Below are 25,673 nucleotides of genomic sequence, written 5' to 3' on the forward strand. Positions count from 1 at the left end.
AAATACTTCCATGTCCTGTTGCATTAATTGCCCAATTTGATATATCCTATAATTTTTTTCATATTAAAGGAAGAGTATCAAGTCATGTATTACAGCTTCACTCAGGAATCAAGATTTTTTTTTTCATTGTGATACATTCATAATATTTAAGAATTTGCTAGTGATTTTTGTTCCTCATTACAAGATTTCTTCTCCCCAGAATGAATCTGAAAAAGAAGAAATGATCTGCTGACTAGATAATCCCTGCTTTATTGATTAGATACTTCTTACAATATATATGTTCGTGGTCTGATTAATACTTTTTCCAATTCATGTGCTGACTGGGCATTCCAGTTGTTTTCGGCAGTTGTCAGAGAGTACTCCACTGAAATATATTGGAGTGGGTGACACCCCTCAAGTTACTCTTTCAGACTCCCTCTCTGTACCACACTGACACAGACTACGACTAACTCTTCAAAAGTGACCGCTCTCTAATATTTAATGAGAAGGACATCACCAGCAAATAAGAGGACAGTTAGCAGATAAGACAGACATAAGAATCGCATCAGTAATTCTTACAGAATTACTTGCTTTCATTTGAATTTTCCCATGAACAAAGTTTTGCTCAGACCCCCCAATTTCCAGCCTGTGGCTATCGTTTGGTTAGCGCTAGGCCTAAGCGTACTGAGGAAGAGGGACTTTGCCGTGGATTAGTGCAGCCAGATGGGGAAGGCAAGTAGTACCGCATATTGAAGTGACAAGTAATGGCTCTTGGCTGTCACAGCTGCTTTGAAGAAAATCACGCTAAGCATTGTGTGAAACTTGCAAAAACAACTACAGTTCACCATACTTGTACAATACATATTATTCAGTTCGAAAATGATGTAAGTTCTAACACCGGCTGACACGCACTTCATGTATGACCTTGGCCTAATCCCTTCCTTAGTCACTGCACGTCTGCTTCCTCCTTTATAAAAAAACCCCAAGATAGTAATACTGGAGCCAGAAATGTCTTAGCATTTATGGAACTGTGAGTTGCTGAGGCATGTTACTATATTAAGTCTTAAATAATACTATAAAACAGAATTCCTCTTTATGACTACACTTGAGCAGACCACACATGTAAGTGACTGAGGGTGCTTTCGGAAATTAGGTCACATAGGGCCAATGTAGACTGACCTTTGTAGACCATGATATTGTGCAATGACCAGCATTTTTGCTGTGTATTTACCTGAAAATTAAAACCTGGCTTTAAAAGAGAAAACATCAGTACAATTACTGGAATAATATTATGTCAGGGACACATGAACCACAGAGATATATGCCATGGAGGGTAGGAAGGGTCAGGGATTGGAGGGCTGCGGATGCAGAGAGCTTCTGAGACATGTTGTAAAGAACACTTGAGACAGTCACTCCGTAAGAAGGCATTGCAGGTGTTCATGAAAGGATTTGATTCTGTTTGAAAGGAAGTCATGTTTGGCTAGAATTTTGTAAAATCTTCTCGGGATGGAAAAAACCCCACAAATGTTTTCCCACTTATAGCCAAAAAACCCCCCTACATTTATTACTGCTTTTGTATTGTATTCAGGCTGGCATTTTCTATATGGTTTTAGCTGCTAGCAGAAGGAAGAATATGTCATGGGTACTGTTGATGTCACAGCGTGATAGTAAGGATTGCAAGCTTCGGATAGGAATGACTGGGCTTTTGTTACAGAAAATCCAAAACTCTGGCCAAAACTCAAACTGAAATACACCTACAATTCAAACGGAACACGAAGTCTCAGATTCCTCTGTATATTTTTAATTGATACGGAAGCTAGAACCTAGTATAACTGATGTTTTTGTTAGCTGTACTGCCCACCTCTGTACACATGCCAAGTTGATGTTTCCAAAAATATCACTCCTCTCCAGCAAATAGATCAGAGGGTGACATAAACAGACTCTGAACACCTCCACAAATTTAATTGAGCAGTTTATGCTAAAGGCCAGTGCTGTGCCCAGCCAAATAAAACAGTTAGGATATTTAAGGATTATTTATTCTTTTTGCTTTAACACTTTTTTCTCTGCCACCCACACAATAATGTAGTAGAAAACACTGAAAGTTCCTACTCCTCCAGAAACAAAATATGAATAATTCAATACACGTTTCATAATGGAAGTTAGACTTTTAAAGAAAAAGTTAATAAACTTTGACTGCACATTTCAAAGTAAGGAAGTCAGATACTACAGAAACTTCCTCACTGTATCAGGCAAGGTTTAGTTTTACAGAATTTGGCTATTTAAATTTATTTACTTCTTAAGCATATTGTTAAAAAGATTTTCTTCTAGAAAACTTACTTTTTCATAAATAAAATGCAGTTGGTAGAAGCTGTTTTATTTAAATCCTCCTATGTTATCATAGCCTCTTCGTGGCCACTTCACTGTTGCACAAGCCCGGGGAGCACAAACACAGTGTCAGCGTCTTGACTTTCCAAAATTACGTGCCAGTTTTTGCAGCCCTGGCAATCGCCAAACAATTCTGTGCCCGCTGCACAGCGCCGGGCGTTTGCAATGTGCGGTCTTACGCAATCCGCTGTGGCAGGCGCCGTGTGACAGGTTGCTTCTTGGGGAGTCCAAGTGTTGCAATTACACATGTTGATGTGGCGAGCGCATGACTAACGTTGACGTGATAAATATGTGAGTGACATGATGGTGGCCGGTGTTTATGGAGGCACACGGCTGAGTCATTGCTCTTCTTGTTAGACTCCTCCTCGGGGGAGTGTCAACTTCCTGGAAAGTTCTTGTCCTCGGAGCTGAGTGAACGAACCTGAAAATATACAGAAGAGCGTGGTTTTCAGAAAACTGCAAATACTCCAAAATTACCTTTTCTTCTTTCTGAAATTATTGTTCAAAATCATATACATTATAGTGCCTATTCCTAAGTAAACTCACCTATGTGGTTTGGTTTTTGTTGTGGGTTGTTTTGGGTTTTTTAAATATAAATTTACTTTTTTGATGTCCCAGGTTGGGGAGTGAGAAGTGGGTAAACTTTCTATCACTTAACCTTCTAGCAGCCTTCTGGTACCTAAAGGGGCCTGCAGAAAGCTGGAGAGGGACTGTTTACAAGGGCACATAGTGCTAGGACAAGGAGTAATGGCTTTAAGCTGAAGGAGGGTAGATTTAGATTAGATATTAGGAAGAAATTCTTCACTATGAGGGTGGTGCGGCACTGGAACAGGTTGCCCAGAGAAGTCGTGGAGGCCCCATCCCTGGAAGTGCTGAAGGCCGGGTTGGATGGGGCTTTGAGCAACCTGGTCTACTGGAGGGTGTCCCTGCCCATGGCAGGGGGGTGGAACTCTTTAAGGTCCCTTCCAACCCAAATTATTCTGTGATTCTAACTCCTTTTTGCTCAGTTTACCTTCAGCTATATCACTTATTTGGACATAAAATAGAAAGTAACCCATCATCACAGCCTGCCCTCACTCATGTCCCCTCCACCTCCAACTGCCAAAGGGAAAGTGAGGCAGAAATTAGGCAACAGTTATCTATTTCAGGCTGTTAGCTGTACCCCGTCCACCAGTAACAGGCAAAAGCAATAAATCTCAACCCAAGACAAGAGCAAGGGAAGATCAGTGACTCAGATCACAGTATTTTTTACTGGTTTTAAAGGCACAGACTAGGTTATAACTTTCTGAATCAGAAGATTAATCAAGATTGGGGATTTGTTCCTGCTAGTTTTACTCCTTTGTTATGGGAGTAAAACACATGTAATCCTACCAAGCATATGGTCTGGATCCCAAAATTTCAATGAAGTATTATAAAAGAATTTCAATGATCTGTGATGATGAGAAGACTTACAATAAGAAGAAAGTGTCTTAATCACCAAATGATTCTTCTATATTCTGGGATTAAAAAACCCCAGCTACTTAGAGTTTTATTGGAAAGTGTAATTTTTACAGACTTCAAAGCTTACTAATGCCTTGTACTATTCTTGTAATGAAATTATGCCCTATTCACCACTGCTGAATGTCTTGACATGCAAAAAGAAGAAACAATCTCAAGCTCCTAAAACCTGAATTTCTGGATTAGTCGCTAACTGGAAAGAGCTACATCCTTTATTCAAAGTGGAAAAAATCAACAGAATATTATGGTGAAACATGGCAAAAAGTTCACTGCTAGCACTGTCCTAGGGTACATGAGACAGGCAACAAAAAATTGTATCGTCTACTAAGGAAACAGGAAAATTTTCTTGCCCCACTCGTGGCTCTTAGGGAAAATGGGAAAGTACTGTACTTCACTAATGGCTTGTTCGTTCGGAAGGATAATCTGTGCACTCTGCAAGCTCAATTAAGCCTCGGATTGTTTGGTTTGTAGGAAAGGTGCCATTCAAACAACTTAAATCCCTGTCAGAAGTGATGAAATTACTTTATTTAGAATTGTAGTAGTGAGATGAAACCAGGTTTCTGCAGCTTCTCAAGTCTATATTCCTGCAAGGAAAGAATACATATTTCTTAAGGAATATATTGCAGGTAGTAAACTGTGTACCTGATTTTCTCTTAATTAGCTTTTATTAATAAATAAAGATTACATTGTACATGTATTGGGATTTGTCCTTCACTGTAACCTTTGGACTAATTCACAGGCTACAAACTGTATTAAATAGAACTGGCTGAAAATGGGGGAATTATTTTGCAAAGAGAGACAAAGGGCTTTTAATTTTCACAGGGTCAATTTTAATTCTTTGCCCATTGCTAGTGAATGTAGTAAATGATGCTGGGGAGGATTCCTCCTATTTTCTTAACTTTGGTTTTCCTTTTGCTACTCTACTATTTTTGAACTTCCTTAACAGAAATGTTTTCAAAAAGAGCAAAAATAACCCCCAAAGCTCACAGCCCTGAAAATCATTCTGTTATGTTGAATGTAAGGAAAAGGATGAGAAACACAACCCTTCCCAGAACATTAAAAACAAATTAATACATTCCTGTTTAGAAAATATCTTAGAAGCAGCAGGTTTTGAATGAGAAACTCATATGTTTCATATGTACTTGCTTATACTAGGCTGTATTGGATTAAACAGAAGAAAAAAGTGGATATAGAGTGATGAAGGCTCAAAACATTACCCTCGCTCACTACATTTCAAACTGTGACCCAGGCCAATTAAAGAAAATTGTTTTGATCTGATAGTAGGGAGCTTTGTGGCAAAGCTGCACGTTTGTAGGAGAATAAGTGATTGTCCTGGTTTCAGTAGGGATAGCGTTCATTTTCTTCCTAGTAGCTGGTGTAGTGCTGTGGTTTGGATTTAGGATGAGAATAATGTTGATAACACACTGATGTTTTTAGTTGTCGCCAAGCAGCCAAGGACTCTTCAGCTTCTCATACTGCCCTGCCAACGAGAAGGTGGGGGGTGCCCAAGCAGCTGGGAGGGGACACAGCCAGGGCAGCTGACCCAAACTGGCCAAAGGGATATTCCACACCATATGACGTCATGTTCCGTATATAACTGGGGGGTGGGCTGGGAGGTGGGTCAGCTCAGGGTCTTGCGAAGCATCAGCTTCGGGTGGTGAGCAATTGTGCTGTTTATCACTTGTTTTGTATATTCTATTATCATTATTATTATTGTCGTCTTCCTTTTTTGTCCTGTTAAATTGTCTTTATCCCAACCCACGAGTTTATTTGTTTTCCATTTTCAATTCTCTCCCCCATCCCACTGGGAGGAGTGGGAGTGAGCGAACGGCTGTGTTGTTGTTCTAGCTGCCTGCTGGGTTAAACCACGGCAGTGGCCATGGGAGAAAATTGGTATAAATATCAAATTATTTGCCTAAGAGCTTTCAGTTAACTGTCTAACACAAACATAAGGAAAATGATAAGTATACTTACTTCTTAAGGCATATAATGCATGGTTATTGACCTATTTTTGAAAAGTTTCGTCACCTGTGTTTTAACTCTGTAAGAGCTCAGAGATCCACATGATGAGTGAGTAGGACAGGATAAATGATTCATACCCATTTTCCTTGTTGTACCCTACATTTTACCTTTTGGGCACCCATTGACTTATGCCAGTAAGATGGGATTTCCATGAACAGGTCACTCATTACTCCAACTGCTGCACAGGATTTTGTATTTCAGTTCCTATATACTTGGTATCAGTACCTTAAAAAATGAGGCTGGCTGTAAAGTAGTTACGATCTAATTCCAGCCCAAGTTGTTGCAACTAAACTTTTAATATCAGTGTCCTGTTTGCATTGCCTCTTAGTTATATATGGTAAGACACTAGCATTATTTTGTTATGCAAACATATTGTACATGCTTTTACTATCAGTTCTGTGTTATAGGGTTTTATTTTTACCTTGTAAAACATTAGCTCATTGGGGTTTTGCTGTCCGTATAAATTCCTGTGTAAACACTGATCTCAGTGGACACAGGTAACTTATTAAAATGACTAAGTATTGTGTGTCTGAGCCTGCATCAAAGCAAGAATGTACTCTACCCAGTTTTTTTCATACAATGCCAGCCTTAAAATCAGCAGGCCAAATTATCTTTGTAAAGAAATGCTGTTCTCCTGAAGTCAAAAAGGCCTCAGCAGTTTGGGCCAGCAGGCAATTTGGCTCAAATACTAGCACCTACTATAAAAGTTTAGCTAAACAGAGTCTCCAGAAATACAAAGTTTTGCACAAGATTCTTAGCTGGCTTGACATTTTAAGGTGAGACCCAGACACTGAAGCAGTTGAATTAGACATTTTATTTCTAGTCTATCCCCAACAAAAGATTAATCCACTAGACACTGTGTCATACAATAACTCTTGACTCAAGAATAGTTCCCTTCTGTACAATTAAGTTCAACAGTGGCAGATCTCATCTGCTCATTTAAGGAGCGGCAATTTGCAGATGTAAAGAGTACAAAGAGCTGATAGTGCATTTGTAGACTTTCTGCTTGTGTTTCAATGCGAAGAAGCATTGAGATTGCCGCTTGCAAGCTACGTTTTAGGGAGCATCAGAGTTAGATGAGAACTGTTACCTGCTCACAGTGTGTTCTCGTAGTAAGTGGTGTGCTGCACTGATGATGTCAGCAGTTACTGTTGGTAGAAATATTTATCTATGTCATTTTTGCAGTAAAATTTCATGTACAATTGTTTGTATGTAATTACAGCTCCTTGACTACTACAATTAATCTATGTCCCAGTCCCTGCTCTGACCCTGATGAGAGAAGGAATAGCCTGGGGCTGCTGAACATTGTGCTAGTGATTCCCAAGTATTTCATAGTGGAGAATCATAGAATCATAGAACCATAGAATGGTTTGGGTTGGAAGGGACCTTAAAGATCATCTAGTTCCAACCCCCCTCCCGTGGGATGGGACACCCTCCACTAGACCACATTGCCCAAAGCCTCATCCAACCTGGTCTTAAAACACTTCCAGGGATGGGGCATCCACAACCTCTCTGGGCAACCTGTTCCAGTACAAATCTGTCTCATTGGTAGGAATTTTTAATATGAAATATTGAAAGGCCCAAACTGAGATTCAGGCCTCGCTGTACACGTGTGATAAAAGACATCTCCACCCTGGAGTTTACAGTAAACAGAAAAATCAGACAAAGGCTACAAAGCAGATCAGGGAGTATCATAGTCCATACTGAAAAGCTGCTTAGTAGCTTAACTCTGAAGTCCCATACCCCTACTTCTACACATCAGTGGTCTCCCAACTGTATTGAGCTTTCCTTGTGCAAAGAAAGCCAAGAGGAAACCAGAAGCTGTTCTGCATCTGCGCTCCATGTGGCTCACGGCTGCAAGCTAGCCTGCATCTCCGGGCCCAAGGGCGACCCACCGAGACAAGGAAGGTGCACCCAGAGGAAGGATTCTGTCCTGGCACAGGAAGGACAGGGAGCAGAGCTAGCAGGGAGCTGGCCTTCCCAGCGTCACACCAGCCCAGAGCTTCTTCCCCTTTTGGGAAACTTAGATAACACATCAAAGCCAGAATCCAGTCCCGTCTCACAGGCAGGGCTGGTACCTCTGCCTAGTAAGATTGCCCAACATTTAGCATTACTAGTAATTCGATGGGAAAGTAATACGCAATGTTTTGAGAAAAACAACTGATTATTGGCCACAGAAGTCATATGCAAATATACTTGCAAGTTATCTCAAGCAGGTAATCTCAGGAAGCTGACTTAAGACAGACTGACAGAGGTAAATTGTATCCTCTATGACAATATTGTAGCCCACCGATGTATGAAATTCAGGATAAAATCAGTAGGTGTTTGTGCATTTAACTGTGGGCAGAAATTAGCCCAAAAGCACATTTGAAAATCAAAGACTTCCTCCCATGGTATTAGGCAAGAAAGATGAGACTTCTGTGTTCAGGGTCAGGCACCTCGTGTATACTTTAGCAAGAACTATATCCTGTTTTAAACAATAAAGATAACGAAAGATGTCAAGAATGTAGCCCCATCTGCTTTTCTTCTTTACCTTGATTAACAGTTATGGTAGGAAACAGGATCCTGGGTCTGATACCCTGACGTCTCCTGAAACGGTTAGAAGATGCAAGCATCAAAACGTTCTTAGCTGTAAAGTGCTACACAACTTTGTCTGTCCTATAAGCTAAACATCTGACTCGTTACTGTCTTCCAGTATTACCCCATACCTACTGTAGGATGATTTGCTCTGACATAGCGGGTTTAGACCCGCCCCACGTGGCTGCTTTGGTTGTGCAGCAGAATTTGGCATATAGAATTTGTGTAGTTATCAACTCTAATCTGTAAATCATAGCTGACCACTGGTAGGGACATTCCAAACCAAAAGAATTTGAAAACAGTCACCATTACCACACATCTGCATTCATCACTTTTAATGAAAAGGTAGCTCATTGGAATTGTACCATGAGGTACATTACACATTTATTTAAAAAAAAAAAAAGGGCACCCGAGGTTAGTATGTCACTAATATGGCTGAATTCTATTTAAAGTGGTGCTGACTCTGTGTTAACTCCAGGTTTGCTTCACTCCCCACCCTCCTTCTGCCGCAAATGTAAGCAGCTTTTGGCAACTGGCAGCGGCCGGCACAGTGCTGATGCATACTGACACTTCCTGGCTTGGCTCCGTGATGCTTGGTGCTTTACGCGTTAGAGTAAGCACAAATCACAGATGAGGACTAAAAGCAAACCTAATAATTAATACTAAGAGTGGTCCTGTCAGTACGAGTTGTGATTTATAAAAATATAGAATAGCAGACTATGAAATCATGCAAAACTAATATATCTTGGACTACTGATCTTGAAATAAGTAGCTGCATTAGAGAAGGGCACTGAGGATTCTCTTGTCTGATGGCCTTAGACAAAGATAACACTGGCAAGTGAATTAAATATTTGAATTAATTTTATTAGTAGAAATTATGTAAATAAAACCAGTACTTTCAGTATCACTTCACAGTGATGCTGCTGGGTTTTCTTTCAGGCAGCCTCTATTGGTAGAGCTATTTGGCACAGTCACTCTTAAGACTTTCGCGTCAGATGTGGAGCATTTCTGGGACCGTAGCAACACCGACCCCAGCACTCCCTTGAAAGAGCTTCCCATTTTCTTTGCACATACCCGATACCAGTAGCACCAGCTCTTTTTTTGGTGCAGAGCTTTCACAGGAGTTTAAAAGATTTTTAAGGAAACACATTTTGGTCTCTGCAGTGCTTTAAATAGTTCTTCTCCAAATTTATAACCTACATGGAGAAAATACTTCATTGGATTTTCGATCCGTCAAACAACACTCTCCCATCCTTCAAAGGACAGACACATCCTACGCGTAAACTTCATAGAATCATAGAACCCCAGGTTGGAAGAGACCTCAAGGACCTTCTTTTATTAAGATCAAGCAGACCTGATAGGAGGAGGCCAGGAGTACCACAGAACCCCCCCATCTCACAGGCACACCTAAGTACAAATTTCCTTTCACCCAGCCCCCCAGCTGCTGCTTCCCCTCCTCTCCCGGCGTGATCATGGCTCCGTGGGTCCTACAGCACCTTCAGGCCTGGAAATGGTGTAGCAATGCAGGCTGTGTCTACCTGATAGGCCACTGCAAACACTTCTCCAAAAAAACCTACACCACTTAAATACATATGATGTGATATTTCCGAAAATTAGCCCCCTCTACTATCTTATTTTTCTTCCCAGAAATGATGCCATGTCTAAATCCAATTTGCAGTAAGTTCAAATTTTTCCTTTGCAGTCTGTCCAATCTTTTTCCTCCCTTTCTCCCATTTTCACTCCAGACTAAGGTTTCCATACAAAGTAATGTGAAACTCCAGCAAATTCCAGTATTTTAAATCAAGGTTTTGCTACCAAAATGTTTGGATTTTATTTAAATTATGCTTAAATGTTGCTCGGGCTGTCACTTTCGGCTTTCAGAGCCATTGGATCAGAATACTCTTCGTAGCCTAACCTTATGCTCAGCCTCATGGCAAAGTTCAGATCAGACCAGAAGATGTCTGAAGAGAGCAGCAAGTGGTGGACCTACATGAAAAAAAAAAAAAAAGGGATAACACATTTTTGTCTGTATCTATACTTAAGCCAGTTCCACGAACTTCAGCTTGAAAACCAAAGAACATCAGTGACTGATCAGATATAACAAATACTTGAGAAAATGTAAAAAGATGAAGTTAATCTCATTACCGCCCTTTCACGAAAGTATCCCATCTGTCTTTTTGATTCTAGTCTAGTTTGAACAAGTAGTGTGATATTAGGCCAGAAACAACCCAGGCAAAAAAGCTTTCCTACACTGAGCTTATGTAAACAGTTTACCATATAGTGATACATAGTCAAATTTCTCAAACTGACAAGTAATTGTGTCAAATTATTATTAAATTTTGGGAGGTTTCCAGGGATGGTTTTGTTTTCAGAATACTGCCTGCCTTGTTGCAACGTTACTGAGCTTATTCACCAGTTGCAGTGATCCAGTTTGTATAATAGGAGTCAACAGTGACTGACTTGCAGTTCAGCTAAGAAATGGGATAATCGTGGATTTATAAATGGGACAAGTTTAAAAGCTCAACCACTTCATAATTATCATTCTGCACTGGACTGACTCTGTTATCCAGGTCAATTTGTCAGCATTGGTGAATGAGTTCAGAGGCTTTGATTTCTAGAGAGCACTTGCTACTGAGGAACTATTAAGACCTCATAACGAGATAACCTGCTTGAGAACTATCTTATTTGCATGACAATAGTCCATGTGGCCTCAATATATGTCCGTAAAGGTCGATAAAACTGGCACTTTCCAAATAGTTAGACCGTCTCAGGTGGGGTTGGGTTGGGAGGACAAACAAGGACACAGCAATATTCAGTCTTCACAGAATGTTTTCTCTGGCACCGCTGTGGTTTGTTTCCATTTCCCCTCTCCCCCCCAAAAAGGGCGAGGAGCACATTTATTTGTGCTTTTGAAAATCAGTTCCCTTCTTAGGCCCTACTTTATGCAGACTGTGTTATCAGCAGCTTCCATTTCTTCAGAACTGGGGAGTAAGATCAAGGTATAATTAAAGGCTGAAGGTATTTACCCTCTCTTCCCTGCCCTGAAGGAACTGAGCTGTTGCCAGCAATTACAGGCAGTTGGATCACGATAACCAGGAACCAGTAAGCACACTTTGGTCCCATCTACCTGCCCTAGAAAAACCCATCTGCCACTAAACAGTGACAAACACTTCCCAACTCTCTCTGCATTCTTTCTGCCCTCCGAACGCCATCCAAGGAATGGTCTTAATTTCTGAAGACTACCCACTGGTTTACGTCAAAATCCTAATCTAAGAAGAGCGGTGAACGTTTTGCAATTCAAGTAATTCCTTATAAGTAATTTCAAAATCTCTTAGTGAAAACATACAAACTGTGTACGCATGGGTGTTGTAACCAATGCTGAAAAGGCAATGGTAACTAGAGCGTGTTTGCTGTTGCAGTTGACGAGTTACACCATTTCAAACTTGTCTTCCTACTTTGCACACCTTTTAATAATTTCCTTTTTTGCGTGGAACAAAAAGTGCTTTCTGATGAACTTTCTGTCATTGCAGTGACTGTTTTCATGGTTTACTTAGACACTGTATAGAATGCGATCCAGTTGTGGCTGCTTTGCATGTGTTGTTAACAGGTACAGATTTCCAGTGTTGCATGCAAGTAACTTTGCATTACTTTTTATAGTGCTGTCATTAACTTGTCTCATCCTGTGCTGCTAGTACAAAGTGTTTTGCTTTGATTTACATGGATGGTTGGCAGTCTCTTTTTTTTTTCCTGATGATAAATAATGGGCAGTACAAAACAGAACAAGCAAAGCTAACATATCATAAAATTGTGTGAACTTTACAAATCAGAGTAGTTTCATTTGTAAAATATTTGACAGGATTCCAGTCAACTATTAAGCTATGATATCTCACAGACTGTTTTGAAGCAATGAGTCAACCAGGTAACTGATTTTATTATTATTTTCTCTTCCTTCTCTTACTACCCATGCACAAGCCTCTTGTTCTGCTCCCCCCTTCTTTCCTCTCTGTCCTGTCCTAATCCTTCAGCATTTGTTTGATATGAAAAATAATCCCTCAAGAATGTTGTTGCTTCCTCTGCAGCTTCAGTATTTGCTCCTTTCCCCTCTGGCCTGCCCGGTCTTCACAGCCATCTCTCTTGCTTCACTCTCTGGAGCTTATTGCCCTCTAGCACTTGTACCCAGCAGAAGTCACTCAGCAAGTCAATGGCTGGGTGTTGGCTACATGAACGTGAGGAAGGCAACCAGAAAAGATCTCTAACAGTGAGTTGCACATAGTTCTGGGATATTAGCGTGAACAGGGACTGGATTTTAAATACTTGCTTGTCTGCCTCAGTTCTTGCACTTACTAGAAATACAGATATGAAAAAAGTAAAAGAGATTTAGTTGTTTTGGGGGCATCCTGTGTAGCCGACGTACAGCTTCACAAACCTAGAGAGTCAGGAGAGAATCCCTGACAGTCAATACATTCATTACCTCCTGAAGGAGAAAATTACGGCACTGAAGGCCATTCCTTTCATTAATACCCAGAACAAACCAGTGAAGAATAGTTTTGAATCCTGACCACCAGCCGTAAAGCTGATCCAGCCAAGATGTACCACAGCCTGGAACAGCCAGTTTCCACAGGCAGCAGCAGGCACTTCACGAGCTGCCATGTCTCCTCTCATTAATGTATCCAAGCCACTGAAGTTTTTGGCAAATTTCATAAAATGCAAAAAAATTCTTTCATAACTACAGAAGGGTGGTCTGTCATATGCAGAGGTGTTGCAGCCATGGTGGTCACTGCAAGCTTGACAAACCAGGTAAATTCCCGCTCCCTCTTCCCTTTTCCTGCGCACAGAAGCTTTGCAGTACTTGTCTGATCTTCCACATCGATAGCCTGTATATCCAACAGCCTTTCCTCTTCTGTCTGGGCCAGAAAAGCTCCCGAAGTCTTTATGAATGACTGCTGCTTATCCTAAATCATTGCAGTTCATGGTTCTGAATGTTGCTGCAAGTGCAGAGAGCTGAGCAGGACACTGCGTGGATAAATATGCATGCGATGACAGGCTTCAGCAACTGCTGCTCTGAAGGATGTCAAGGAGAGACACAATTACATTATGGCACAGACCAGTATGAAGAACAGCGCGCTTCTAGGTATCATTTGGATTTATCCACAAAGGCTAGTTGCATTTGATTACCAACAGCCTCGGCACGGATCCAGGCCACCACCAGTTACTGAGCAACACGCACACACACTCAACTTAGTGTTCCTGAGCAGGGGTAGCTGCACGGTCCTGTGAGATCCCAGAAGAGGCACCTGTGTGAGCAGGTACTTAAAGAAGCCTACTGGAAAGGTAGGAAATTGCCTCCTTGGAAAACGAGGTTTTCACTCAGAGCTTCCCCAGGTTCAGCTTCAGGTTTCAGACAGAGAAAACTACTTTGGTAGCTCATACCGCGCCCACCGACGTCTGTCCTCCCCGTACCCACAGGGAGGGGTATGGCCTTTGGCCATGTCTCCGCAGCTGCGTGGGAAAATCAGGATAGAAGCCCCAAGGGTCCGCATGGATCTACATTTACTGTATGGTTTAGAGGGTGCCTAGAACTACAGCTGGGTCGTGGCTCCAACTCGAGGCCACTTGTTCTTCAGTACCTCTCTCCAACCAGCTCGAGAATTCTCATTTTACAGAAGTAAATTATTCCCAGATTTGTTGGCCTCAGAAGGGAACTAGGAGCAATGTGGACTAAAAAAAGCCCATCTACCCTCCTGCCCTTCCCCTGACCACATTACTATGTCACTTGACTCCTTCTTGACAGCTAAACACAAGATTGCATCGAGCAATCAGATTTTACCTCAGATTGGAGGTAAAAAACCATCTACTTGCATTGTCTCTTCCATTATTCCTCTTCGTCCCATCCTTGCTCATTTAACAAATATAGTTGAAGAAGTATCATAAAAGAAAACCTGATATTTTCCCTACAGGCAAATTCTTTTATTCCTCTAACTGAATTTCAGGTAAACTTGGTGGCAACAGCTTGAACCAGTTATCCTTGTATCTGTGTTTCCTGAAAAACGTGCATACATCTGTGACAATTTTTTCTTGGTGTTTGCCATGAACCTTGCATGAGAGAAGATGAGGTTAAGAGCATTTGCCTTCATAATGATAGGTTCTATTTTCAAATTGCATAATCCTTCTATTTTTAAGCTATAAGTCAAAATTGTTTCCAGAATCCCTGAGGCCTGTACTTCCACTGAAAATATGTCTCTCATAAAACCTCCTCCTTTTCTTGCAGAAACGGGTACTGAGAACTGAGGCACTAGGCAGAAAAAAATGCTTAATAAAATACCATAATCAAAATCTTCCCCAGAGAAGGTTATAATTAAAAAAAAATAAAAATCCCCTCTAGTAGCAACAGGGAGTCTCAGCAATTCTATATTGCATTTCATTGGAAGTGAGATAATTCACATAGATTTTAATACATTAATGTTAACATTGATTTAAAAAAAAATCCAATTTTAGGCTGGACAATTGCAATTCATAAGGCTGTAGCTCAGAATAGGATTTTATCAATCTTTGCCATTACTAAATTTAGCTTCTTACCAGCAACTTTTAGAAACAGGCTGGTACTCATCCTCCCCATTTGTTTTCTTCTGCAAGTGCTGCCATTAAGCAGCTGGAGTGCAAGCACAGAGGAAAGGGATTTGATGCCACGTTCTACCTTCTGGAATCTGATTCTGCACTTCAGATGACTGGGATTATGGAAGGGAGGATAGGACAATAGAGCAAAATTGAGATTCAGCTGCAGAGTGAGTGAATGTGAGTTAATCTACCACAGATTGCTTCAGGAGGCTTTGGAAGCCTGCTTTTGCTTTGACCTGTATCTCAGACAAAATCTTCAGCCCTGCTTTTGCTATATTTAGATGTCACTTCCCCTTCCATTGTTATATGTAATAAACCATTTATTCTCCAGAGAAGCCATACAACATTTTAGGGAAAAAAAAAAATTAAAAAAATCTACAACAGTACCTCAAAGCCAAAATAAGAACCACACAACATTTTGGAGAGGTTGGTGGCATGACACTGACATCTTTAGTGTTTCCCTGTGCAGACAACATAATGTATCAAATGCATCTGGTTTATTTTATTCTACATAATCAACTTTCAGTATTTGTTATTTAAAAATACGTTAGAGGCAGGTAAAGTGTGCCATGTCTGGCCAAATAAGCTTTTTTAATTTTTATATCTTTGAAGCTATAAGCCCACCGTCATGAAATAGCTTGAGCAGCAGATGGAAAAATAACTGCTTGCTATATACTTCAGCTAATGGACCTGGAGCCCTGTGTGAAATGTCACCTACAGCAGCAGCTCCAGCGTTGCTCAGACAAGTGCTGTGAACAAATCTGAGCGCTTCTTTTAACTCTGGGCTGCATGAAAGTACAGTTTAACTTTATTCACTATTTTTAAGGATCAGAGGTTGCAACTCAACAACTATTTCATGATGTCTGTATTTTAAGTGCAACTTTACTTGTCAGTGTGTAATCAGGCCACACGGGTGTCTCCTGTGCAAAAAGCAGTATCTAGGAATGCCTACAGGATCAGGGCTGGCCAGGCAGCGCTGCTTTCAAGACAGAAGGGAGTGACTCCTCCTGTGGTTTCTGACACTACAGTGCAGAGAAGCAGAAGAATAATCTACCTTGCTGTATGTTCTTTTATTTAAAAACAGAACAAAGAGTGTTAATTTTTCATAAGATTTTCCCCCTTGCTTTCTTGCCTTGCTTGAAGTATCATTGGCCAAGTTTTTCACTGGAAGAAAACAGGAGGAGTTTATTAGTAGATCACTGTTGGTAAGGAAACAATATGCTCTTCTAGGAAACAGCTTCTGACTTGCTGTCTACCAATAAAACAGAGTTACATTTTGGGAAGCTGGAAACAAAAATCTGTGAAATTTACTATTGCTCCCTTTCAACACAGCCAACAACTTCAGATTTGACTGCAATGAAGAGATGGAACAAAGAACTTCTGGTTCTCCAGGGAAAGACAGAAGGCACCTCAACCCTTTTGCGATAGCTGACGCATTTCAGCATCTGGCATAGAACAGGGATTTACATGTACAAAGTTTATCTCCCTGATCCTACTTACTCACCCACTGTGCTACACAGAACAGAGGAAGACCTTCAATGTCAAGTCACAGACCTTGGTGCATCCAGCTCAAACATTTCTTATTAGTTTCCTTGTGGCAGCATACAATCATTTTCTTTCTGTTATGGAGGTCCTTAGAGCTCCTCTGCTATTGGGTAAAATGACTAAGACAAATCTTAAGTGAAGAAAATTAGCTTTATTTATGTAAATTAGAAAAATGAATTGTTAGAACTTTGGTCAAATGGTTAATTCTGTACAATTTACAATTATATTTATATACAAAACTTATAATAAAATACAGTACATCACACTTTTCCTGAGTCACGGTGTGTTTCTCAGTTCTGTAAATTTTTTTTTTTCTTCTTTCAAAGTAATTAGATTCAAGAAGGAAATACCATCCTCAGTTTGATAGTGTTTGGTTTAGCTAATACTGGTGTTAAGAAAAGTCAATACACTATATGTAGAAAATACTTTATAGCCATTGCAATTTTGACAGTTATTTTTCTATATTAAAATATGTTCCTTGATAAAAATGTTAATTAAATACTCCTTATTATGAGTTTGTTGCACTTTATTTGACACAAGCTGACTGCAAATATGTCCATCTCTCGTTGCAGAGAGACATAAATTTAGGTGAGTTACATGTATATATATAACCGATCATTTAAAGATCAGGAAACATACATCCAGATAGAGCAGATGTCTGAATTGAGGCACAGTATATTAAAATTGCTGTCCTATCCTGGACAAGATATGTAAGCTCCAATTGCCTGGCTAGCCTGATACAAAATTAACACAATATATGTCCTGAAAAGTGAGACTATGTCGAGCAGCGAGGCACCAAGCCTGCAAATACTTACATGTGCATAACAGTCCCACTGGGTAAAGCACTGCGGAGTCCTCAGTGAAGAAGCATCGTAGAGCTGTATTTAACAGCTTTTGTTAAATCTCGGCCAGCTCAAGAAGTTATTGGGATTAAAGCTATCAATATTACCTTTATTGAGTTGAATTGTTTGAGATCAACAATAATCTATTGTAAGGCTTATAAGGATATTTAATCTGTTTACTTAATGATGCAGTGTGCTAAATTAGTAATTAGGATAGATTACAACCTGCAAGTAAATTTATGTCCTGGTTAAATCCAAAAACCAATCAGGGTAACTTATTTTTGACAAATATTGATTTAAAACAAAACTAATTTTACTTAATGGCTAAGTGTGGGCTGTCCTAAATATATCTATGGTAAAGTTCACAATACTTTTTTAATATAGGCATGTGCATTTCTGGTATTTTAGTCCAAAATAATCCAAAAAATACAGATTAGATGACCTCCAAGAGATTTATTCGTAGTGTTTAGAGATGTTTAAGAAGTCTTACACTAACAGAAAATTATCTAGAGATTCACTTTCTCTTAAAAACCTTCTGTAACACTTCAGTGCAAACCGAAATACATGGGATCAACTCATAGTGATCCTGCTCCGATTAGAAATGAAAAGGGACATTTTTTGCTGTTGATAGCAAAGTACGTAAAATGACAATATAAGACTTTAAAGAAAATTGGTCTTTAGCTGAATGCTTGAACTTTTCCCAGGATTCTTTGCATGTTTAGCAGTCTTCACTTTGATGCTTTCTTGATTTCCTTTTACAGCTGACTCAAGCCTGGCTTTCATAGTTGGCGAGGAAGCCATTAGTTTTTTAAAAACTGATGAGTACTGTGGACCAATCTGCATCAGATTTTGCAAAGCAAACTCATGTAGATTTTTTGCAGAGTTTGTAGCAGAAACCAGGGCGTTTTCATCCAAAAGAAAGGAAATAAGGATGGGAAGAAGGCAGGCCACCAAATGAGCACCTATAAACATTGAAAACACAACTTAAACCTACCCTCTTCAAAAATAGCTTCAAATTCTAACTAGAAGTATTTCTCTAAGTTAACATTTAACACAAACTATAAAGCTGCAAATGTTATTTGAACTGTATGGTTAAAAATAACCAATGTTCTTGTTAGCAATTTTGTTAGCAATTAGTGTTCAGGACTGGATTCCTAGTGGTCGTTTTGTTTTAATTTGTTATTTATGGCAACTTTCAGCATGTCTAATGCTTTAGATACTAGTAATGGGAGTAACTTACGGTGCTCTTCCTCAGCAGTGGCTGTGAGAGCTGTAACCACGTTTATTCCCTCCTGAATGACTTGAAGTTCAGCAGCATTTTCAGGTTTTGCTTTTTCTGTTTCCTGCAGTTTTCTCACAATGGATGGTGCTAAAGAATGAATATAAGGATACGACACAGTTTTGTTTGGATGCTGAAAGATGGAGTGCAGCAGCTGGTAGCACTTATATTGTACCTAAAGGGAAAATTAAATTTGCAGTTACAAAGTGTTATACTTAAAATGACATGTCAGAGTGGTTTAAAACTCATAGCTTGTCAGATAAAATTTTAGGGAGGGGGAAAAATGTGCCTCACAGCTTGAAAATTCATCAGGTTGCAGCCTGCTAATACATAATACTTTATAGGAGCATTATAACTTGTAATCAAATTAAGAGAAACTAGGATCATGCTTCCTGTTTCTTTCCACTGAGTCCTACAACTTCCTACATTTTTGAGTTAAGGAAAAAATGTTATTTCTGTGTGAAGATTATCTCTTAGTACTGTTTTGAAAAGATACTTTTTTTTGCAAAAATACAGCTGACTGAAAACAGATGCTTAAAATGTAAGCATTACCTCTGTCAAACTGCAGGCACAATTTTAAAAAGCCTGAAATGGTGCAGTAGCTTGCATATCATTGGAAGTCAATAGGACTGAAACTGTCAAGTTCCTACATAATTTCTGAAAAGTTCAAATGCCTAAACGCTTGGATAAAATTTGCAAATGCATACTACCATTTTCTTGCAGTCATATTTGGCATCCCCAGTTTCCTATCAGTGGAAACCAATGTTTATAATACTAGAAATGTATTAATATATAAAAAAAATTACTTTCTTACAGCTATTTCTCAAGTAAACACAACTATTTAATTTTTTGTTACTACGTGAATATATACAGAGAAGACGCAAGAAAACCAGTTTACACTGAATTCTCACAGTCAAACACGAAATCTGATGCATGTTATTTTCAGAGCTGGACTTTCAGAGTGAGGAAGTCCCAGCTCCTAGAAAAGCCATTTGTATTTGTAATGATAATAAATACTTTTTTTTTCCTGATACGTTGGTTTTTTAGATGAAAAATAGTAACAGATGACCTGTGGCACTACAATCTCAAGCAACTGTGCAAAAATATTTATACTAGGTGGGAACAAAGCATTAATCTAGTTCAATATGCTGCCTCCAGCAGTGAGCAGGAGCTGATGCTTGTGGGACAGTAACAGTTACGTAGTGGTTATGTGCTGCAGCTCCCAAAGACTCACAGCTGAGGGATTTCCTGTGCAAAAGATAGTATCTGTGTGTTGAAGATAAAACGAACAAAAAAAATGAAACAGGTGCCTACACAACCGTATCATGCACTTATCAATGTAAAGCTCTGAGTCTGATGCAATTAAAAAAAAATCATAGGAATACAGAACTGTATACAGAATAAAAAAATGATAAAATGCACTGCTGGACATGTTCTTGCTAACTTATTCAAACTGTATTTTAAAATACAACAGATGTAGTCAGGACAGAATTAACTGGAATTAACACACAGGACAAGTGAAACAACTAAATAGAGAATAAGCCAAAATGCATTTAATATGATACTGATATTCTTATAACTTCAGCAGTACTTACAAGAGAATCTTTTGAGTCAAGTGTTATTTTAAACTTCTCAATACAACGCTTTTGAAGGCACTCTATGGTAGTAACTTCTGGACTGGTAGACATAACAAATACTGTAATAGCAGTAAGCAGACTAACTTCATCAAGTTCTTGGAGAAGCCCATCTACTATCAATAAAGTAAGCAGTCTGTTAGATTTGCATTAAAATGTAATTCTATGAATTCATAAAGTATTACAAAGAGATACAATAGAAATATCAATGTCTATGGTTCTTAAGGAATCTTTTTTTTCAAATACATGACATACTCTGATGCACTGAATACAGACTTTTACTCTAATAAAAGCCAAGACTAAAATGCGAATTCAGGGGTGGTTATATGCATATTTAGAAATAACAGCATACTCCTATTCCATTGTTCCTCTGTATAAAATACAATACATATCTTTGAAGAGCTGGTACCACATATTTGGGTAAAACCTATTTTGAGAATAATATAAAATCTGCATTAAGAACATATATTCTTTTGCTATAAATTAAAAACCCAGCACTATAAACAAAAGTTCCAACAACAAATCATAACTTTGAGATTAAATGTAAGGAATGATAAAAAAACTACAAACCTGGGAAGTTGAAGCAGCAGCACACAGAAAACTAACTTTAAGACAAAAATATTTTTTCTTGAACTACTGTTTTAATACCCTTTGCTTCAATACAGACACTAATTCTTTGTGAAGAACCTGCATGCAGCACAGCTAGTTTTTTATGCTCAACTGCACACTGAAGCCCTAACTCCCGTTGATTCCATCGTACCATGTAACTACATTGTGGCACTACATAATATGGGGTAAGCCTGCAATCCCACATTTAGACCTTTTCAGATGATGCCTTCTCATATCAACAGTACTTGGTAGCCAACTAATTCTCCTGTGATGAAGATATGTCTTCTTTTAAGATGCGCATGAATTTAATTTAAATAAAACCTTTCACCTAAACATTTTTGTTTTGTTTTTTAAACACACAAACTGCAAATTTGTGCTTACCTTGATCCCAACAGTCAAGCACTGTGACCAAAGCACTACGTAGAAGATCAGTCCAAGCAGTCCGACTCTTCTCTGCTCGAGCCATTGGAGAAGACAAGAGTCCTTTAAGAGCTTGTAGAGATGCAGCAACCGTCAAAGGTAACTGGCCATCTCGCAATTTCACAGCGGTTTGTTTAAGTACTCCAATAATTAGGTACAAGATAGTAGGAAGAACTGAGACACTTCCTGTAAAACAAAGCAAATCAATTCCATAGAAGTAAAAAAATTCAGGTACCTTTTACATTAAAAAAAAAATTGAAGCAGTTTTGTTGGATTCTCTTTTTTACTTATAATTTATCATTTTTAATCAGCTATGTGAATTGAGGCACCGGTAATTTGAAGAAAAATTTGAAATATCACGTGACTTACTATAGCAAACATGGGGTCAGACCTGCTTAAGTGAAGTTAAACCTTTTCCCCTTGGAAATTGGCATTGTGTATGTGCTGGTTTTGGCTGGGCTAGAGTTAATTTTCTTCATAGTAGCTAGTATGGGGCTGTGTTTTGGATTTGTGCTGAAAACAGCGTTGATAACACAGGGATGTTTTCGTTACTGCTGAGCAGGGCTTACACAGAGCCAAGGCCTTTTCTGCTCCTCACACCACCCCACCAGTGAGTAGCTGGGGGTGCACAAGGAGTTGGGAGGGGACACAGCTGGGACAGCTGACCCCAACTGACCAAAGGGATATTCCATACCATATGACATCATGCTCAGCATATAAAGCTGGGGGAAGAAGAAAGGAGGAACGTTGGGAGTGATGGTGTTTGTCTTCCTAAGTAACTGTTATGCGTGATGGAGCCCTGCTGTCCTGGAGATGGCTGAACACCTGCCTGCCCATGGGAAGTGGGGAATGAATTCCTTGTCTTGCTTTGCCTGGGCATGTGGCTTTTGCTTTACCTATTAAACTGTCTTTATCTCAACCCAGGAGTTTTCTCACTTTTGCTCTTCCAATTCTCTCCCCCATCCCAGCAGGGGGCAGCAAGCAAGCAGCTGTGAGGTGCTTAGCTGCTGGCTGGGGCAAAACCACAACAGTATATAGTTTCCTTGATGACTTTATTATACGAAGTGTGGAATTATGTCATGTTCAGAGAAAAGCAAGAACAGAAAGATCAGAACCAGTGAGGAGCAGAAGAGAAGCTATAGAAGTATACAAAGTACTGAGTAGTAGAAAAAAAATTATGAGCATCCAAGCATATTTTGCAATGAAGACAGTACAGTGAAGGAAATTAAGAGGCGGTAATTTCAAAAATGGTAAGAGGAAATGCTTCTCCCATGTGATATGTAGTTAGCCTAGGATGTCATTGGTCCAGGAAATCACTAAAGTCAAAAATTTAGCAAGATTAATAAGAAGATGATCTCAGACTTAAAATGCATAACAAAAATTCCTAGAATTATAATAAAAGAAATCTAACAAATATTTTGGAAAAGAGGAGACCTAAGGAGAGAAGATGATTGTCCCACAGCCTACTGAACAGATCTTCATTTCTCCCCGAGAATATGACAGTTGACCTGTCAGAATATGAGACTATTTAAAAAAAAATATTAAAATAATTACAGAAATAACTTGGGATAGCTGTTTTGCATATTCCTATGTCTTTGAATCCAATAATAATACAGAATTCTGCACATATTGGATAAAATCTAGAAACCTGCATACTTATGTGTTGCTCCTATCTTAACTTCTGATTCAGCAAAGCACAGAGTAAAGCATATGGCTTAATGTGTTTACGTCCTTCCCTCATCAGGAAAACACTTATGTTTTTAAGATTCTAATATACTGATGTTCATGAGAGACCTGTTGAATAATGAGGATCTCTGACATACGTAGAAGTATTTTCTGAACCTGAGGATAGCCAAGTCTCTGAAAATTGATTTGGAATTCAGTAGGAAATGCAGTTTATGAGCATCATTTATTTGAAGATTTTATTGTGGATACATATCATGACAGGTACCTGCACCAAGAGACATGGTAGTCACAGGACTGTAACTTCAGTTACCTATTAAAGGGGAAAAAATGATGCAATTCCACATAGCAGTTCTCTTCTCTCTGATTATATGAGTTGACTTTTGGAGATGCTTCTTTATTCATCTGACTGTATAAGCAAGCCTAAGCTCCTCATTTTAGCCACCTGACTTAAAAGCTTAAATTCTCTAGTGTAAACATCCCATCTGGTTTGATCCTGCAAGCTGCTGGTTTGAGGAATAACCTGAACAACTAAAGACAAAAAGAACTACAGGGAGAAATGAAAAATCATAGCTTATTTTTCATACAAGATAGTTGCCCTCAGATCTAAGCAATGCCGTTTGTTTCCTTTTGCTTTAAAATGATAAATACTGAGCTGCAGATGGAAAAGAGAAATCGCATCATCGCCCTACAACGATAGAAAGAACTGCCTGCTATTCCATTTGGAGTATGCTCTTCCCTGAAGAAGAATCTTGTAACAGAGAACAAATTAAGAAAAAAGAAGACCATTTTACCACGGCTGGTAAATGCAAAAATTTGCATAAGGTGTAACACAGACACCTAACATTGGAACAGAGGAGTAGGGCAAAAAAGGTTTATAGGTGTGGCTGTAACAGTACTGAAAGATCATACGTATGAACATGATATTGAGGGGTGGCCAGGGGAGAAGCCATCTTAAAAGTTTGGAGTGAATCCAAAGTGAATCATGGGTAAAACTCAACTGATCTGAAAAATCAACTAGAACTCCTTACAGTGGTTTCCTAATGTTCAAATGATACCTTTCACTAAAAGCTAACATGATACATTTCCCTTTTAAATTTAATTTATGTCTGCATTATAAATTCCAGAATAGACAATTCAAGTAGAATATAATCATGTAGCTATCGTATACTTCCCTGTACAAAATGAATCTATTAATTGCACTGCTACCTGTGGGAGGAAAAGAAAAACTACTCCTGTAATTGCTTCAGTTTTGTAACTTGTTTTGTAATCTGACAGTCAAAAAAATAATTAGAACAGGAAATCGTCACAAGCAAATCAACAAAACTTGCTGCCAGATTTATCCAGCTGAGAAAATTAGGTAATAACAAGGGGGCTCAGAAGAGCCCAATATTCTTTCATTAATCTTTTCTTGTGATGAAACAGCATACCTTCAGGAGAGCAGACTGCAGGAACATCAGAGAGAATAACTAATGCTGCTGCTACCAGTCTGCTTCCATCTTCTGACAATAACAGATGTTTTCCAGATTGAACTGCAGGGCTACAAGTTAATTTCGGGTTGAGCTGGGGAAGCTGTCTGACAAGAATACAAACACACAACTCCAGTGTTGCGAAGACTAATGATTTGCCAGGCACCAGTCCTCCTGTATCTTTGCCTTCTCCAAATTCTGGTAATGTTTCCTTTTCTGCAGCACCATCATCAACTAAAACCAAAAGAAGAAATACGGTAGAAATCTGCAGGCTGTACCTTGTTTCCAAAAAGTTTACTTCTTAAGACTGTTTTATCACCAAGTGGTAATCTTTATACATATATATGTGCATGCATATGTATTCCAAGTTCTACTGGCAAACATTCATCCTGCTGAATAAGCAAACTAGGCACTAATTGTCAAAAGGCAAAAGTGCGTGCAATAGATTTAGACATACAACGTGCTGAGGCACCATGCCAATATGATGTCATCTGATGTAAGTGTTTCGATTCTTCTCTCAGTTAAAAAAACATTTATTTTAGAAAATGAACTTCAGGAAGTTACTATCAGAGTAACTAGTGGAGTCGGGCTTGTAACAGCTGTGTGTGCTGAGTTTCTCCATTGCTCTACTGCAGCTGATCCCAGCTTTTCACTACGACTGACACCACACAAGACTATTCCAACTGCAGTTTCTCCAGTTTTCCTCCTCACTGCATGCCCTCTAGTCACCCCCAAACCCATCTGCTGTCTGTCATACCACTCCAATTGCTTATGTCAGGTATCTGGACTGACTTAAGTAACCTAGGATTAGTCATCAACTGTGAAACACTGCAATTAAGATGCATCTTGGAATATCACCTTCAAGAATCCAGTTTTCCAAGAAAGAATTGCTTTAACCTTGATAATGTGTATTCCACATCTCACACATTTCTGTACCTTCTGCACTTCTCCGCTTTTCCTTCACGTGTTCCTGAGATGCAAAAAGAATCAACCGAACCACTTCAAGGGCAGCAAGCTGAATATCAGGTGATTCTCTGGTCAGTATCAGTCGATGCAAAACATTCAGCAGCTCTACACCCAACTCCTACAGTAAGAAAAATGCTTAATATATCCCCAT

General features: G+C 39.2%; 1 protein-coding gene across 8 annotated transcripts in view; it reads right to left on the minus strand.

Annotated features, from left to right (window-relative positions):
- Positions 1 to 16,754: 16,754 nt before the first annotated feature.
- Positions 16,755 to 25,673, minus strand: part of HEATR5A (HEAT repeat containing 5A) — a 67,788-nt gene continuing 58,869 nt past the window's right edge. For 4 of the 8 annotated variants that reach the window (XM_054826645.1, XM_054826641.1, XM_054826647.1 and 1 more), the window contains 6 exons: positions 25,493 to 25,640; positions 24,518 to 24,790; positions 21,366 to 21,590; positions 20,337 to 20,491; positions 18,703 to 18,916; positions 16,766 to 18,424 (listed from right to left, as the gene is read on the minus strand). In XM_054826645.1, coding sequence (XP_054682620.1) covers positions 18,123 to 18,424; positions 18,703 to 18,916; positions 20,337 to 20,491; positions 21,366 to 21,590; positions 24,518 to 24,790; positions 25,493 to 25,640 — 1,317 coding nt within the window. In that variant the 3' untranslated portion in view covers positions 16,766 to 18,122. Of the gene's footprint in view, positions 18,425 to 18,702; positions 18,917 to 20,336; positions 20,492 to 21,365; positions 21,591 to 24,517; positions 24,791 to 25,492; positions 25,641 to 25,673 lie in introns of all 8 variants that reach the window. The other 4 variants (XM_054826646.1, XM_054826643.1, XM_054826644.1 and 1 more) reach the window with 4 other exon arrangements.

This window comes from Grus americana, chromosome 5, assembly GCF_028858705.1.
Source record: "Grus americana isolate bGruAme1 chromosome 5, bGruAme1.mat, whole genome shotgun sequence".
Lineage (NCBI taxonomy): Eukaryota > Metazoa > Chordata > Aves > Gruiformes > Gruidae > Grus > Grus americana.